Consider the following 17,087-nt stretch of genomic DNA (forward strand, 5'->3'; position numbering starts at 1 on the left):
ATTAGAGCTGCAACAATCAGTAGATCGACAAAGTTTGAGTGATAAGTGATCATTTGTTGCTTTTATTTATTCTAACGTAAATTAAATGTCTTTGCGTTTTGGATTGTTGCTTGGACTTAACAAGATATCTGAGGAGATCATCCTGAGCTTTTCGAAAATTGTGATTTTTCGCTGTTCTTTGATGTTTTTATAAATGATGGACAGAGAAAATAACTGACAGATCAAGTGAGCACAGTGCTGAAAGAAAGATAATTTATTAGGAAAATGACTGCAGCTATATTGGAAATTCATTGTTTGAGACATTTCTCAACCAAAGATAATGAAAAAAACATGTTTCAGCTTCTCAGATGTGAATATTATTTTTTGCTTTTTATTCGTCGTATATAATTGTAAGCAGATTTCTTTGGGATTTTGATTGTTAGTCAGACCAAACAAGACCTTTGATGATGTCAAATTGGTCTCTGGGGAATTCCAGTGGCATGTTTAAAAAAGAGAACGCCTCAGTGCAAAATATTCCCATTTTGAAAAGAAGAATTCAGACATGAAACGTCTCAAAATTGTAACAAAATTAACCTCCCCATAATGACCAACTAAAACATATCTCTTAAGAACATGTGAAGTTATTGTTCTTTATACCTTCACACAACAAGACGTTGTCAGTCATTCAGCAGGTTGTCCGAAGCTTGTGAATGAGATGTGACGTCTCAGGGCTGTCTGCTGTCAACTTAGGCAGAAATGTCTATTAAAATGGGAAGAATTAAACAGAAAGTGGTCAGACATCAAGGTCCCTGTGACCTCATATAACATGTTTCAATCATAACTAAAAATTCATTTGAATTAAATTAAATGGAATTCATTCACTGAACTTAATTAAATCGGTAGGCCTATTGATTCATGCAGTGTTGGAGAAACTGATTTTTTTGTTTTTAGAGGAAACCACTTTATTGAGTCCATTTGTTTTGAAGAGCTCAGGGGAAGAGCTTTCTTATGTAAAACATTCGGCACCCAATTTAAAACTAACAGAATCCAGTGGACTACAGTGATGGCAGTGGTGGCAACCACAACTCCCATGATCCCACCATGCTACTTTACAATGTCACAATGTGTGTGTTTTCTCAAGACATTTCAGGTTGTTTATAATGTTTTGTAAAAGGATAGTTCATCAACTGTAAACATCTTAATAATGGCTTGTTCTCCTTTACACTAAAACAAAAGGGGACATTTTTGAGTTCTCGTTATTTCTAATATTGTGCCATTATTTCTACTGGTCTAGTTGAGATCAAATTACGCTGTATGTGGCCCCTGGCCTCAACTAAAATGAGTTTGACAGCCCTGGTAGACAGAGTTTGGTGTTGGTAGAGCAGCTGCGTATTCTGCAACTTTCATGCGCAGCACTGACACGCGCGACACACGTTTCCTAGCCGGCTGTTTGCTAGCAGCCTGAAGCTAACTCATGCTGATACATGTAATGAAGCAGTAGTAGTGACACAACATCGCCAAAGTTAAGTTTACTAGTTTGTGAGCTGTTGCCAGAAGGTAACAACCTCTCCTTTGTATATCGGAACATTTCAGGTGAATGTAATTGCCCCCTCTCCGGGGCTAAAAATAGGCTACACACCACACACTCACCAAATTAGACTGTGGTTTAGCCGGTGTAGCTAACGGCGGCTGCAGCTGCTCTGTGACAGGACCATAGCTCTAATCTGGGTAAGTGGCTCTCTGGTGGTGCTTTAATGAGACACTAATGAAATAATGACTGGTATTTTGGTATCACTGACTAAACAGGCTGCATTTGTGTTTTTTCTGACAGTGCAGGGGCTGTGGTATCGTAGATTTTAAATGCTATTTTCCTTTAAATTATTTGTGTACTTATATGGAGATGATATGTCCCTAGCAACCAGGTCCAGTTCCCTGGTAGTGCAGCAGTGGTTCCAACTTTTGTGTAATGCAGCAGCAGAAAGTAACATGAGTACATAATGGTGGTCATTTTATGTTGCTATATCCATTTTGAAGGATAATTATGTTTTAACGACATTAGTGACTATGAGAGACACTATTTTACAGTTTTTAATTGGCTCAACTGGTGTTGGAGCACTATTCCAAAGTGATAAAAAAAAGTGATTAAAGTAGACCTCCAAATAATTAGTCTAATAGTTGACTGAGAAAAACTTATGTGACAACAGCTCTGGTATATTATTTATTGTTTAAGTCATTATTTCAAGTGACTCCCATTCCAGTGAAATCTCTTCTGCAGCTCTAGTATAAGGTCCAGTATCCACAACTACCCTGTCCTTACCTTTGCTTTATTACAGAGAGAGGTATCCAAAAAAATTCAAATTTTCCCACAAATGTTGACGTTTTTGTCATGTTGTATTTTAATAACTTAAAATCACACAACTTTTTGACTTACTCTTCAAAAAAGGGTATTTCTGTTACTTTCACCAAAGACGTTTTAGAAATATAGGAGTATCTTTGCTTTTACTTAAAAAAAAAAAAAAAAAAAAGTAGGCTATTTCCATTGTAGTCCATTTTGTTGAACTGCTATCCACTGAATGATTCGAGTATTTCTTGAGTGTAAATGCACAGAAAATATTTACTCAGTTTTAGAGTCAAGTGATTTGATTTATTATCATGTCCCCCTTATTGTTAGTGGCCATTAAATGTTTCATTCTCTCACTTGTGATGGGGACAACACAACCAAACCCTAATGTCCAAGCATGCATCACTAATAGATATGCTATCAATATTTATTATTATATCATTTGGCCGTCTTGAATCTCACTATAAGAAGTATGAAAGTGTAACATTGTATCATGTGACTTCCCTTAGGAACACTTACTGCAGAGAAATGGCTGAGGCAGTTGCAAATGTGGCCCGCAGGGTTAATGCCACTGTAGAGGAGGAGAAAGACACTTTGGGTAAGACTCCCTTTACACATTTTTTATCTACAACCTATAATAACTAAGTCAATATTGTGTTTGCTGTTTCCAAATTTCACCAGCAGATGGTGACAGAGACTTACACTTGCGAACCATGAATTTAAATCCCAGAGTGTTTGTTAATTATAGGTATTCAACATCACCCTGCTGTGTTAATGCTTCATAATCCCATAATTACATTCATATATTTTTTCTTCTCTGCAGATCTGTCCAACTGCAAGCTCATTTCTTTCCCAGACGGTGTGTTCAAGGTCCTGAGGAGTGTCTCAGAAAACATCCGCATTATCACTTTGGCTGACAATGAGATGAAGGCACTTACCAACAAGTTCTTCTCAACCTTCCCTCAGCTGAGAGGTAGAGGATAATAAACACACCACAACTATTTGATCCATGTGGTAGAAATAGTTGCGTAGTTGCGCAGCGTCCACCTCACAAATGCTGCATGATTGTCTTCATGCTGTGACTAAGGAGCAGCCAAGTGACCCAATGATTTATTTGTGTCTTGAAACACCTTGCAGAACTGGACCTGCAAGGCAATGTTCTCACCAAACTGCCTGACGCCGTGGGAGAAATGGAGCATTTGACCAGCATCAATCTCGCTAATAACAGTTTCTCCACCTTCCCTGACAAGCTCACTGAGATAGGCACACTGGAGAGGATTAACCTGGAGGGAAATAGCATCACTGGTAATAATAACACATCGATGCATTTTGTACGTTTTAGAGAAACAGTTGTACATTTTTAAATCTGAATGTTTTTTTTATTTCATACAGAAATACCTGTGGAGAAGTTGTCTGCAATGCCAGGACTTAAGTGGCTCAATGTGAAGTCAAACCCCTTGGACTCAAACACTCACTCTGCCCTGCAGCCTCCTCACAAATTTGACATTCTGTCCACAACACAGTCCTAGAAGGTGTTATAAATGATATCTCACCACATATAGACTGCATGCTGTGTGCCTTTAATTACTTGAGTTGGATTCTCTTGTGTGCCTGGGAAGTGAGAAAAAGGTAATACTTGAAGATATCACAATGCTGTATGAGCAACAGGAGCACAGATGTGCTGTGAAGATGGCGTCCTCCTTGCTTGAGTTTTTTACACAATGCTAGTGACCACATCCCGTGGCCTCAGCGTTATCCTCTGATTGAACTGCAAGGGGCTGATGAAGCAGATATGTGGAGATGAAATCAATCCATCTCTTTGCACCATTTGACCTTTTTAATCTCAACTGAGATACTGGCAATTACTTATTTATTACTTTTGATAGTATTAAAAAAGTTTTTTTTTTTCTTTTTCAATTAAAGCTTATGCAAAGGAAACAGTGCACCGTTTCATTATTTCTTACTCTATGATTCATGCATCAACACATTAAATCTCTTATAAGATTGATTTGTTGTTAGATAAAATTCATTTTCATAAGTCTAGTTTTCTCTGTAACTCTTCATGTTGGTGAATATGTGCTCAGGGATTGAGTTGAGTGGTTCATTACAAAGAAGAAAATGTTTGAGATGACAGCAAAATGCTCATCTCTGAAGCTACCTGCTCAACACAGAGGCTTGTTTCAGAACAGAGAAAGTACAGATGGCTGCGTAAGTGCTGATCAAGCTCTTAAATCCTCCATCTGTAATGAAGGCTGCAGATAACAGAGATTGGTCCATAGTGGGGTGATTAAAAGTATTTTGCTCAGACTTTCCAGGCATTCTTTAAATAGCAGCCCTGCTGAGTCTGGATCACTTAAGCTGATGTTTGGGCTGACTGGAGAGGCTTTTTGTCATGCAAACACAAGAGGGTGTTAGCATTATGATACATAATGGATTATATAATTACCAGATTAGTTTGTATCGTTTTTTCTGTCAACAAGACTTTAAAAATGCAAAAGGGGCATGCCAAGTTGTATTCACAAGCCACCCCAAAGGAGTATATCTCGCGGCCAGCAGGGCTGCAGGCTACAGGCTTACAGCGTCACATGACGCCTGTGACCTTGCATTGTGCATCATTCTGCAGTCTGAATCAATCTAATTATCTATACACCAGAGGAAAACTGCAGTCATATTTCATTTTTTTCAGCACTAGTGTTATAGATATTTGGCTCTCTAAGGCAACATGCATTGTGTTTGTGTTTACAGCAGGAGCCTTTTATCTGTGAGAGGGTGAAGAACAATCTCCCCAGATAATGAGATTGATTAATGATAATTTATTCATGATTAAGTAATAAACTACATTCATTGTAAATATTGTGATGAAATATGAAAAATAATAGTAGGTATTGATATAGTGTTTTGTTTTGTTTTTCAAAATGTAGTCAAATAAATGAGTTTCTTTGTCACCTATACAACATGAATTAAACGTATTTCAGTTGGTGGAGTCAAGTCCTTATTTTCAGGCAAAAACATTAGGTCCATTATAGATCAGAATGAAAGTTAACAGACATATTTAATTGGTTGCAATATTAATACCATAATATGCCATCTACTCCTATCAAAACCTGTTATAAAAAGACATGGATGGTAGAGAGACTAAGTGAGTTTAAGTGTTTCATACAGAAATGTTCCTAAAAAATGGTCCCATAAGTGTGTTATCAAATAGTTACAGTGAACTCCGGAGGCAAGAAGTCACATCTTGGGCACGCCACCTAATCCTGCTTTCTTAATTGGTTTACAGCTAACACCAGTCAGCTCCATCTGTTTTTGTCTGAAAAGAGCTCTCAAGGGCCACAGCTTACAAGAGGGAAATGGGGGAAAAAAACCAAACAAATCACTTCACACGCAAAGAAAGAAGGTAGAAAACTTCACATCCACGCAGCAGCATGGAGAAGTGGCAGTGACGATGGATTAGCTCTTGATTACTATTCTGAGAAATTCTGCTTCTCCTGGGTTTGTTTACACATGTTGGCTACGGGTGTGATTTGAATTCAGAGAGCGTACAGAGACTTAACAACAGAGACCCTGCGCAGCTCTGTCACCTGGCCTTTCTGCTCTTCAAACAGCAGCTCTGTTGTCACATGCCGGCAGTTGTCAGGTCTCTAACCTTGGCTTAAGCTGTGCGCATGTCTGCTCCTCCACCTCAATGACTGCCTGTCAGTCAGGAGCTGCTTAGTCCTCCTCAGTAAGAGCACAGACTACAGAAGAACCCTTTAAAAACCCAACAGCAGACATGAGCTTTACCATCGAGGAGAGGGGTCGGCCCAACACCCAGGACTACAGGCTGTTTTTCAGTAAGCAAATGAATTAGTTTGTGTCGTGAAAGGAGCTAATCCCTTCATGGATTGTGTAATAGTTGCTTGAATAAGTAGCTGCTTTAATACCTATAGTACAGTGCAGACAAGTACTCAAAGGGCTTCGTCAGCTTTTCAGTTCTTTGTCTCATCTGAGCTACAATGCACATTCCCTTCACACAGAAAACTCTGAGGGTAAATACATCTCTCCGTTCCATGACATACCCGTCTACGCCAATGAAGCAGAGGTGAGCATCATTTTTTTTTAAATTTTGCAGTCTTATTGCATTTTTGGGGTGGGAGGTCTAGGAAAGTGTAGATGTGCGTGTGTGTGTCCCAAACTCGACTGTCAAATATGTTTCTCTGCAATGATGGATGGATGCTTTTTTCCCCCCAGCACCACCTGGGAGCATCAGTCTGTGGGCTGCCTTAACTGACTTTAGTAAATGCACCAGTTAATGTAAAAGTTCACATCACAAGTTCAAGAAAGCCCATTATATGTCCCTGGTATAGTTCCTTTGTAAAATACAGTATATATACAAAAATGTATTTCACTGTTTCTCCTTTTTGTGAGTGTTATGTTGGCTCCGAGTCATTTATCTACTCCTGCCTCACTTTTTTAGTCTCACTATCTCGCTGGTGATAAATTGATGTTTTGTTTTGTAGATAGTATACTGTGTACATCAGCTATTCCTCTAGGCATTCTGCAAGTTATGTGGAAATGTACTTAACACTAGAGAATTCATAACAATGCGTAACAAAATGTTGTCTCTGATCATCCTGCAGAATATTTTTCATGCTGTTGTGGAGGTTCCAAGATGGACAAATGCGAAGATGGAGGTATGTATTTACATATTCTATTAATAAATGTGTCATAAATCTTAAGACAAAGAACCATATCCTTTGTACTTGATGCAACCATTTCTCAAGATGTGTCATAGAATGATGGCTTTAGTATCAAATAATTGTATGACTGTAATAAATCATCCACCAGAACATGTCTAAACTGATTATGGAAGTCGCATATTTATGCCATTTACTTAATTTTCCAGTTAATTTGCTTCGTATCCGTGTTTCTCAGATCGCCACCAAAGATCCTCTCAATCCGCTGAAACAAGATTTGAAGAAGGGGAATCTTCGTTATGTGGCCAACGTGTTTCCGCACAAAGGTTACATCTGGAATTATGGAGCTATTCCACAGGCAAGTCCTGCCTCCATCTCCTCTTCCTTCCCCACTAATTTCATGTAATTATTGTATATGTAGGCGACTATATAATTTTTTTTACTTTGTATGCGTTCGTTTTTTGTTTTTGTTTTTTCTCCACCTTACATTTTTATATAGAAATTGAAAATTGGATTGGAAACTATGACTAACTTGATTTTGTCTTATCGTATCATCTTTGGCCAATAAAAGTTTAAATATCAAAGAAAAAAAACACACGCTTGAAATCAAACCAGATCTGTGCAGAAACATCTCTCTTTGCTCTACCTTTCAACAGACGTGGGAGGACCCTAACCACAAGGACAGTGACACAGGTTGCTGTGGAGACAATGATCCTATTGACATATGTGACATAGGAAATAAGGTACTGAAACACCTCAATTTGTGGGTGATGAGGACATAGAAATAAATCCCAAGTGTTTGCAAGCTTCTTCAAAACATGCCTTCAACTCCCAGGTCTGCTCACGGGGAGAGATAATCAAAGTGAAAGTTTTGGGAACTCTGGCTCTGATCGATGAAGGAGAAACAGACTGGAAGGTCATTGTGATCAATACAGAGGACCCTGAAGCCGGAGATTTTAACAGTAGGAATAATCTGCAATGCTGCCAAATATTAAACCATCAGCTACATTTAAATTCATTTTGTATTGAGACTCTTTTGCTGTCGACTGGTTGCAGATATTGAAGATGTGAGGCGACTGAAGCCTGGATATCTGGAAGCAACTTTTGATTGGTTCAAAAGATATAAAGTTCCAGACGGGAAACCCGAGAACCAGTTTGCTTTCAATGGGGAGTTCAAGGACAGGGTATAACACTTTAAAACTCTTCACAGCATTGTTAAAAAGCAACTGCCAGAAAAAAACTTGAATTTATATCAAGACTTAATCTGTTCTGTTTCTCTTAAAGCTTTTTAGCTTTTTTTTCATGCTGATTTTGTGGAGGATGCAAATAAGGAAAACAGGATGTTTTCTTTTCTAGGACTTTGCCATTTCAACAGTGAAGAGCACTCATGAGTTTTGGAAAGCACTGATCTCCAAGAAGACTGATGCTGGCGAGTTAAATTGGTGAGTAGTATTGGTGCTCTCAGTGATTTTTTTTTTTTTTTCGTCTTTTTAAGCTAGAGTTGATTTCTGAGTTTTCTCTTGTTCTTGTATCAGCATGAACACCAGCGTCCCAGACAGTCCCTTCTGCTGCTCTGCTGGAGATGCAGAAGCTGTGGTTAAGTCTGTAAGTCGATTTTTATTTTCACCTTCATGTTAGAAGCCAAAAATTCCCATAACCATCCTCTCCTTAATGAGAATAGAGATGGTAACCTGTTACTACCAATGCCTCAGACAAGAGAAGCTTAAGCTGGTTTCTTTCAGTTGAATCCAACTGAGCAAGAATATCTTGGCTTTCACATAATAGAAAACTGTCTCCCAAAATCAGCACAACACCATATCTGACAGCATTTAATAAGTCCACAATAACACCTTGTAATGAATTCATTAACTCTCACAGGCATCTGCTTTTGGAGCTGAAGATGCTATTCCAAGTTCAGGTGGGTGTTCTGTATTTATTTGTTTCATTGCAGCAAGTCTATGTTTTCACTCTGTGAAAATGAATTGTGCTTGGTTATTTTTCAGTTGACAAATGGTTCTACTATGAGTAGTAGAAAAGAAAAGCCCGCAGGCAGAAACACGGAGATGTGACTTCACTCCTTCTTCACTGCTTCCATCTGATTTCTACGCATCACAGGAGCGCATGAACTGGACACATTGGATGTATATTGTTGTGTCACATTTTACCTGTTTTTCTTTCTTTCTTTCTTTCTTTTTTCCTTTTCTTTTTTGTGTGTTATCGTTGTTGTTGAAACTTGTTTGTCTTATGCTGTTGTTGTCAAAACTGGTTGTTGTGTGATTGTGGCCCTTTGGAAAAATTCAGATCACGTGAAAGCACTTTTATGCTTTTTCATCATTTATGTATGTTGTAGCCCATAATTTCAGGCTTGACAGGACACTATAATAAACCTCACCATGTCCCAGGCTATTGTGCATCGTATTGATTTTATTGCCACTATTACTTATTATTATTATTATCATTTAGACCTGAGCTGACCTACAAAATATCGATCTGGAGTGGATAATGGCGTCCTGATGGGAAAAGACAGGTGGAGGGGAATTATGTTCTGCCTCATTTCTCTTATTACTCATACATTCCTCCATATATTGCCACAATGGTGTATCTGGTGTTCCTGCAGTGTAATAGCTACTTAACGGTACAAAAGTTGATTAAAACCCTTAACTTCAATAAAGCTCTACATTTCTTTACAGTGTGGTTAAAAACTTTTGTTACATCGTGTTCTCATGCAGCTCAAGGGATTAAAAACAGCTGGTTTCTGAATGACGTCACACCTGTTTTAATTTAATATAACATTCACATAAATCTGCAGCTTGGATATCATTTTTATTCTATAGCTTATTCTCTCAAGTACTTTTCTGAAAGTTAATCCTTTATGGTCAATATTCTAACTGATGTCAGATAAATAAAGTGGATAGTAGGCCTATACAGTGGAGAATATGCAAAGAATAGTAATAAAAGCTTAAATATAATATAAAAAAGTATTGTAGACTAAAAGTTAAAGCTATTTGTTAAAATAGATCTCTCCTTGTTGAGGCATTTCAATCATATAAATGGAGAATTTGCCATGAGTAGTGCAAACTTCACAATGATATTTGAAGTCGTGGCATAATATGTTAATAACATCCTATGTTTACATATCTTATTAACATTGAGTTACTCTGAAAAATAACTCTCAAAATCTTTCTAAGACTGACTAATGCATATTGTAAATAATATAAATGTTTGTATAATTTACATTAAATTTATTTTTAATATAGGCTAGATAAAGTAGCTAGTTTGAGAATATTTCAGTATGCTAAACAACGAAAGTTTATGTTATATAGGATTATTTGCATTTAACTGAATGAATGAATGATTTTTTTTTATTGTCATGCCACCACTGTGGCCCATCCCATATGGGATTACAAGACACATTTAATGACAAATACAAAAAAAAGACTAAACAGTCCTTCCTGTTGGTGTTACCTGCCACACATGTGTGACATAAATAAACAATTTAAGATTACTTGCAGTACTCAACTATATATCGCTCTTCGTCTCATTGCCCAAGCCTTTTCAAGAAATAAAGAAAATGCAAATATTCAACTGAAAAAGATGCTTTAGCTTCTCAGCATCGTCTAACCACACAAATTCATTATTTGGATCTACCTTACAAAACAATTTTTGTCTTATAGAGTCATAAAAAGGACGGTAGAACACAAAATGACTGTTATAGTGCAATTAAAAGAGCATAATCAATCTTATAAATCCTGAAAGAGCAGCTCACCTTTGTAGTGTGGGGGATTTTCACTTACCGACCGTCGTCATGAGGGGGCGCTACTCCAACACAGTGGACGCCAATTCACGCGAAGAGGAAGAAGACCTCCATTGGCTGTTTCCAAGGAGACCACCGATACTACTGAGCGCTGGGTGCCGAGAGGTGAGTTAGCAGCTTGTGCTAAAGAGTGAGTAAAGTGTTGTAATACGACAATGACAACTCACTGCGTTACCGGCATCTCGTAGTAGCGGGTTTGTTCGTTGTTAACGTTATACGTCGTCCCGGTGAGACTCTAGAAAGCACCAGAGGTCTGACGTAAGCTAACGTGCTAATGCTAACTAGCCAAACAGCATTATTATCACGGTTTACGTTGAATAACAAGCTAACCACGGCGTAACAAGCGTTAATGACACCGACAGCATGGCTACAAACACAGTAGTGTTAGTTGAACAGTGAGACAACACACTACTGAAGGCTGCGATTGTCTTTTTTTACGACGCAGGAAACAACGACTGGCAAATATAGCAGAGAGGAGAGGTGTTAAATAAGGCAGCCATTGTAGTGTGTAGGTAAAAAAAAAAACATGTTGCCACAGATGACATTAATGTTTCAGCTGCTTTCATTATCAGAAAGTGGTGCTAGTAGGTACTGGTGTAGGTAGCCTGGCCTAAATGATGCCTTATTGCTTTAAGGTAATGGTAGGCACCTGTTACACGTGTGGGAGGAGTTATCGTGTAACTTAACGTCACAGGTAACAACACCACCTGGATGATGTAATGTAATGCAATTACTACTCTGTAAATAAATATATCTATTTTAAAGATGCTCCGCAATGCACAAGATGTTGGGGTTTGCCTGCTCTATTGACATTGAAGAGCAATTATAACATCTTACCACAAATTACAATCCAAGAGAAACTAAGGCTGCATCTTATGATGTCATCATTAATTAACCTGATATTTAGTTTCTGGATTTATAATTTTGCATGATGATTTAGTAATTAAAATAGTTGCTTTCTTGTGGCAGTATTCTGAGATAGGGATCTGACATTTGTTTCCCTTGTTTCAGGCAAAGAGCGACAAGATGTCATTTTTATTTGACTGGATCTACAGGGGGTTTAGTAGTGTTTTACAGTTCTTGGGTAAGTACGGTGAATTTCTGAAACAGTGAGTGAAATGAGAAAAAAGTGGTTAAAACAGATTAAAACCTACAGTGTTCAGTTATTGACATGTAAGCACTAGGTCAAAATCTGCTACATAGTTAGACCTCATGGTAATTTATGATACATCAGTTCCTCTCTCTGTGATTTCTTCCAGGTCTGTACAAAAAGAATGGGAAGCTGGTTTTCCTGGGCCTGGACAATGCTGGTAAAACAACACTGCTCCACATGTTGAAAGATGACAGACTGGGCCAACATGTGCCCACACTGCATCCAAGTAAGGAACGATATTATGATAGCAGACAGTAGTGTGCTGTACAAGGGTTGTATGTTTATTACATTAGTAGTCAAGTTTATATCATACCACTCTATATTATGGTACAGGTTGTATCATTTTACCCCTCTATAAATATAAGTACATATAGCATCAGCCTTTTTTATGCACTGGCCATTTTCAGTGTTGGCACCAGTACTGTAATAAAGTTGGCTAATATCCCAAGGAGCAGGATTTGCAGTTTGCAGTTTTACTTTCTGGTACTTCAGTTTACTTATTTTACACTTAGATGATTGTAAATGTGTTTGTGTTTGGGTGGATGGAGTATTTCTTTCATGTAAGCTGCTTGCAAAGATGTGTGGAAATGTGAGTTTAATGAATGAATAATAGATAAGTGCTCTTCTAAAGAAGTGAAAATGTTGTGTTCATGTAAAGGAACATCCTCCTTCCAGCACATCATGTTTTATAGATGTGATTCTCTTATATACCGCCTTGCAGAATCACTTGTGTGGTGATAACAGTTGTCATTGTTGGAAATATATCATGATTTTCTCCTGAGCAATCCGCTGTTCTTACTGTGCAGGATAAACAATCACCGCCTGTTCTATTTTCTTTCCATCAAAGCTTCTGAGGAGCTGACAATAGGTGGCATGACATTTACGACGTTTGATCTGGGAGGACATGTACAAGGTGAGACCTTCATTTTTGCCACTAATGACACACAATGAAAAAAAAGAAGATAGTTATTATCACTGATTTCTGTCACCACAATATGTGAAATCTGATTTCTGGGAAAGTAATTTAAAATGTGAAAAGACCTTTGCTAGATCACAATGAACTTTAGATTTTGACTTGTTATGAAGAACACTGGTTTTACTACTGCTGCTGTAACAGTGTGACAGTAGGCTATAAAACCTGAACCCTGAAACTATATTATCCATATCAACTTAACTACATGTCATCTACACTACTATAAGTCAAAATTGTATCAGTGAAAAAGCCCCAGTAATGAGCCTTTCTTCAATTTACTCCATGTTGTCTTCAGCATTAGTAATTTCTGTTGTAATTAGGAGCATGTATCAAAAAAGAAAAGCTGACCAATCACAGTTCTTATGTCTACCACATGAGACTTCTGAAGTCCCTGCAGCGCTGATGTGTAATGACATTTTAGGAGCTGCAGCTACCAAGCTTAGATATTGAAGACATTTGAAAGGAAATTTAAAGGAAGAATGTTCTGGTATGTAGAGTTTGTGCAAATGCCACTTTAGAGTATCATATTATTCATTGATAAATTACATTTGGAATCATTATCACAGTTTCTAAATCTGATAGTAAAAACGGTAAAATCATATTTGCCTTACAGTCAGAATAAAATCTCATTATGCACCCACCCAGGTGTTGTCACTTGGGTTCCCACTTCAGTGTTACATGCTGTGCTTGATTGACAGCTCCAACACTCTCCTCATGGGGGTAGTTGCACACATTAAAGGCAAGACATTATCAGGGTTTTTAGTTCAGTACAGCATTATTGAAAATGTAAGACTGTATTTGGTTAGTTTCTGTTTAAAACTACTGCATTACAAGCTGAAAGTGGCATATTTATTATCACGTTGAACCGCTGATTCAGTAACTGTTTTTCCTTTGTTTATAGCTCGAAGAGTTTGGAAGAATTACCTGCCGGCTGTGAACGCGGTCGTCTTTCTTGTAGACTGTGCAGATCACGACAGACTCACAGAATCTAAGATCGAACTCGATGTAAGATTAACCATTGCTGCTGCAAGCTGTTTCCACTGTAACAGCACCGACAGTTGTCTGTTGTTAACAGCAGATTTATGATGATTGTGCTGCTCTTGTATTCCCAGGCTCTCCTAGCAGATGAAACCATAGTCAACGTACCAGTGTTGGTGTTGGGTAATAAAATCGACCGCCCCGAGGCCATCAGCGAAGGAGGACTGAGAGGAGCTTTTGCTCTTGATGGTCAAGTTACAGGAAAGGTAGGCCTTATCTTTTAAACATTTCAGAAATAATATGATCTGTGTGTGCGTCCCGGTACCGGATGAGCATCGTCCTCATTTGTCCTTATTGTGGTCAACAGGGAAATGTCTCTTTGAAGGAGCTGAACATTCGACCGCTGGAGATTTTCATGTGCAGCGTGTTGAAAAAACAAGGCTATGGGGAAGGTTTCAGATGGTTATCACAGTACATTGATTAACCAGAAGGGATTTTCTTGACACATTTCCATGAAACATGACAATAAATTTGTCTATTTGCTTGTGTCAATCAGTCCAAATTACGGTAGAAATGACATTATTAAGAGCATACTGTTTTTTAATTCTTAAAGCATTTATTCAGGGTTCAAGGGTTTCAATGCAAAGTTGTAACATGGTTCATGGTGTGTACGCATTGAGCAACAATGTAGATCTGTAGACGTCAGTATTGCATTAGTCATTTTATAGACTAACTGCTCAAGTTGGAATTTATTCAGACGTAAGTAATGAAAACTAAGGACTAATTTATTGCATGTGACATCACATTAATATGGATTAATTTAAAATTTAAAACAATTCATTTGACAAATAACTATATACAGAAGATGAAGATGATGGTTAATTTATTTAATCTCATGGTACGCAGCCACTGCCTTCAAATATGTATAGCCAAAGATGTGTACTAATGAGTTTGGGATTAGCAGGGGGGAGTGTGAACTGCAACAAAACATTTTTTTTCCCGGGATGAGTAGAAAGCCAAAATAATGTTAAATCCCCAGTAGAACCCGGAAAAGCTGAAAACGGAGCACAACATCCCACAAATAAAAGCAAAGATGATGAAGGAAACTGAGTCAAACTGAAGGGCGCCTTGTGATTCATGTGCTGCTCACTTTCAGTGGCTTTTTTAATATTTGCTCTTTTCCCACACGTGTTGATCCAAAGTGATGTCACATGCTGCACTGAAGGCGGCCAAGTTTACGTACGCTTGTTGGACTGAAAGAAGTATTTATCATCGTTGACTTTGGGATAATCGTAAAGGATTTTCATGGCTTTCAGCAGCTGCCCTTGCTTCATTATCACATGCCGTTAGTAGAAATGCTTTGCTTTCAAAATGTCAGGGAGCAATGATGAAGATTGATCAACTCTACTGTACAGAAAGTCTTGGTAGAGTTGGAAAGAATATAGGTCTTAGTCTGTTTATTGAAAATGTGGATTTAAATCAAGTCTGACGCAGCAATATTTTAGATAAGAGACTAACATAGTGGATAATTTATATTTTATTACTTGTTATTTATTACTTTATCCTAGCGCCTGAGGTATTTATTGTCATGTGATCAGAATGAAGCTGTACAACAGTAACAAGGTTGAAGTGCTGCAGGTAATGTACTTTTTGACTATCTGAAAAGATATGAGAGTGCATCTTGTAAACATTAATATGCAAACCTGTAAATTAATATTTCTAATTTTATTCTGGATACGTAAATACTTTTGCTATTTGAGTCTGTAGATATGTAGACAGACACGCATAGCCTACATCTTTACAATGGCTTGTATGAAACTGTATCCTCATACAGCACATGTACAATGAGGAACAGAAGCATGTGATCATTGTGCCCGTTTACTGTTTCCTGTGTCCCATGTTTACAGGGTATAGATCATAGTTTATATTCTGTTCTTCTCCTGTAAATTATGTATAATACAGATGTAAATGTTTGTACAGTAAATGCCCTTTAGAGAATGACTATTTAAAGCAATGACAACATCCAAATATTATAAAGATGAGTATTTTGGTCCATGTGATGAGCTGTTGTAATAAAATTCGCCTTTTATAGACTCATCTGGGTAAGTGTGTGTTTTTTTGTTGTTTTTGTTATATATTTCCAACAACAGGGTTTTAATACGCTCATTTTCCATAGTCAGACAGAAGAAATAGAGAATTAAGTAGAGAAGTGGGAAGTGACAAATCTCTCCAAACACAACTAAAAAGCAAACTAGTTTATATTACTAAAATAAAAAAATAAAAGAAATGCCAAAATCAAAATACTTATTTGTGATCTAATTGTATACAGTCTTTGGTTCCAAGAGGAAATGTGTGGCGGTGGGTAGGAGGGGTAGGAGGGTGGATGGGTAATTGCAAGGCTCCAGGCAGACAGAGGCCTCTGAAATATTGACTTTCATGAGTTGGTGCTTTTGCAATGAATTGTTTTTCTCTTCTTTTTTTTTTTTTAAAGTCACTGCTTAAGGTAAGATATTCTTTTATTAGTCTCGCAGTGGGGAAATTTGCATCTATTATCCCCACTCATTTTAAATTACTTTGTTTTGAGATTTGTTCTCACTTTGTAGTCTCAGTAAGTGTGTCTGTTAGCCAAAGGACTGTAATTTTAAGTTCAGTGCTGCAATAATGTGTTGTTCCACTGACTACAGCACGTGACTGAGATTTTCTTTTCACCGTCGGACGAGGAGAGAAGCTTTGATGCTTTTATCTCCAGGCTTAATTATTGTCATATTTTGATATTAACTTACTGCAACTTTTTCTACACTTCTAACTTCAACACATTTCAAAAGACGTGATCACCTTTACACCAGTCACTGTCGCCATTCACCAGTCTGTCAAGTTATTTTAAGATTTTACTGCTAGTTTTCAAAACATAATTATGTAGTGTCTGATCCATGATCTCATGTAGAGTCACTTTTAAATCTTCACTTAAGCATTGTTGTGAGTTGTTATATCACTTTATTCCTGCTGTTTGTCTTGATATAATTACTCAGCTGTTGTATGTCAGTATGATTTTGATCCTATTTCTTGACTTTATAGTTTTCATCTACTACATTCAAAATTAAATTTGCTCTGCTGCTCTCCAAAATGTCAACTTCTCAAGAGTTAAATATAAGTTATTTTTATGCAGGTGATAT

General features: G+C 37.5%; 3 protein-coding genes across 3 annotated transcripts; all 3 read left to right on the forward strand.

Annotated features, from left to right (window-relative positions):
• The first annotated feature begins 1,425 nt into the window (after positions 1–1,425).
• On the forward strand, positions 1,426–4,174 carry lrrc20 (leucine rich repeat containing 20). Its single transcript, XM_083994026.1, has 5 exons — positions 1,426–1,707; positions 2,830–2,918; positions 3,144–3,293; positions 3,458–3,625; positions 3,713–4,174. Exons 2-5 carry the CDS (start codon positions 2,849–2,851, stop codon positions 3,847–3,849), a joined length of 525 nt encoding a protein of 174 aa, XP_083850152.1. The 5' UTR covers positions 1,426–1,707; positions 2,830–2,848; the 3' UTR covers positions 3,850–4,174.
• Positions 4,175–6,086: 1,912 nt separating this feature from the next.
• On the forward strand, positions 6,087–9,025 carry ppa1a (inorganic pyrophosphatase 1a; the record flags this gene model as incomplete). Its single annotated transcript, XM_083994632.1, has 11 exons — positions 6,087–6,153; positions 6,337–6,401; positions 6,940–6,993; positions 7,235–7,354; positions 7,653–7,739; positions 7,832–7,958; positions 8,053–8,180; positions 8,353–8,438; positions 8,532–8,601; positions 8,875–8,914; positions 9,000–9,025. Exons 1-11 carry the CDS (start codon positions 6,093–6,095, stop codon positions 9,023–9,025), a joined length of 864 nt encoding a protein of 287 aa, XP_083850758.1. The 5' UTR covers positions 6,087–6,092.
• A 1,879-nt stretch (positions 9,026–10,904) lies between these two features.
• On the forward strand, positions 10,905–14,473 carry sar1aa (secretion associated, Ras related GTPase 1Aa). The gene is made up of 7 exons (XM_083994902.1): positions 10,905–10,915; positions 11,822–11,894; positions 12,070–12,189; positions 12,811–12,876; positions 13,838–13,941; positions 14,049–14,180; positions 14,282–14,473. The coding sequence occupies exons 2-7, from the start codon at positions 11,837–11,839 to the stop codon at positions 14,396–14,398; spliced, it is 597 nt and encodes a 198-aa protein (XP_083851028.1). The 5' UTR covers positions 10,905–10,915; positions 11,822–11,836; the 3' UTR covers positions 14,399–14,473.
• The last annotated feature ends 2,614 nt before the right edge of the window (positions 14,474–17,087 follow it).

Source organism: Trachurus trachurus (genome assembly GCF_905171665.1).
Source record: "Trachurus trachurus genome assembly, chromosome: 19".
Taxonomy (NCBI): Eukaryota; Metazoa; Chordata; class Actinopteri; order Carangiformes; family Carangidae; genus Trachurus; species Trachurus trachurus.

Excerpts from the sequence above, each read along its gene's own strand:
- lrrc20 (XM_083994026.1), top strand. The coding sequence starts at position 2,849 with ATGGCTGAGGCAGTTGCAAATGTGGCCCGCAGGGTTAATGCCACTGTA. Across the intron at positions 2,919-3,143 it reads GGAGGAGAAAGACACTTTGG|ATCTGTCCAACTGCAAGCTC; the intron begins GTAAGACTCCCT and ends TCTTCTCTGCAG. Across the intron at positions 3,294-3,457 it reads AACCTTCCCTCAGCTGAGAG|AACTGGACCTGCAAGGCAAT; the intron begins GTAGAGGATAAT and ends AACACCTTGCAG.
- sar1aa (XM_083994902.1), top strand. The coding sequence starts at position 11,837 with ATGTCATTTTTATTTGACTGGATCTACAGGGGGTTTAGTAGTGTTTTA. Across the intron at positions 13,942-14,048 it reads AATCTAAGATCGAACTCGAT|GCTCTCCTAGCAGATGAAAC; the intron begins GTAAGATTAACC and ends TTGTATTCCCAG. Across the intron at positions 14,181-14,281 it reads ATGGTCAAGTTACAGGAAAG|GGAAATGTCTCTTTGAAGGA; the intron begins GTAGGCCTTATC and ends TGTGGTCAACAG.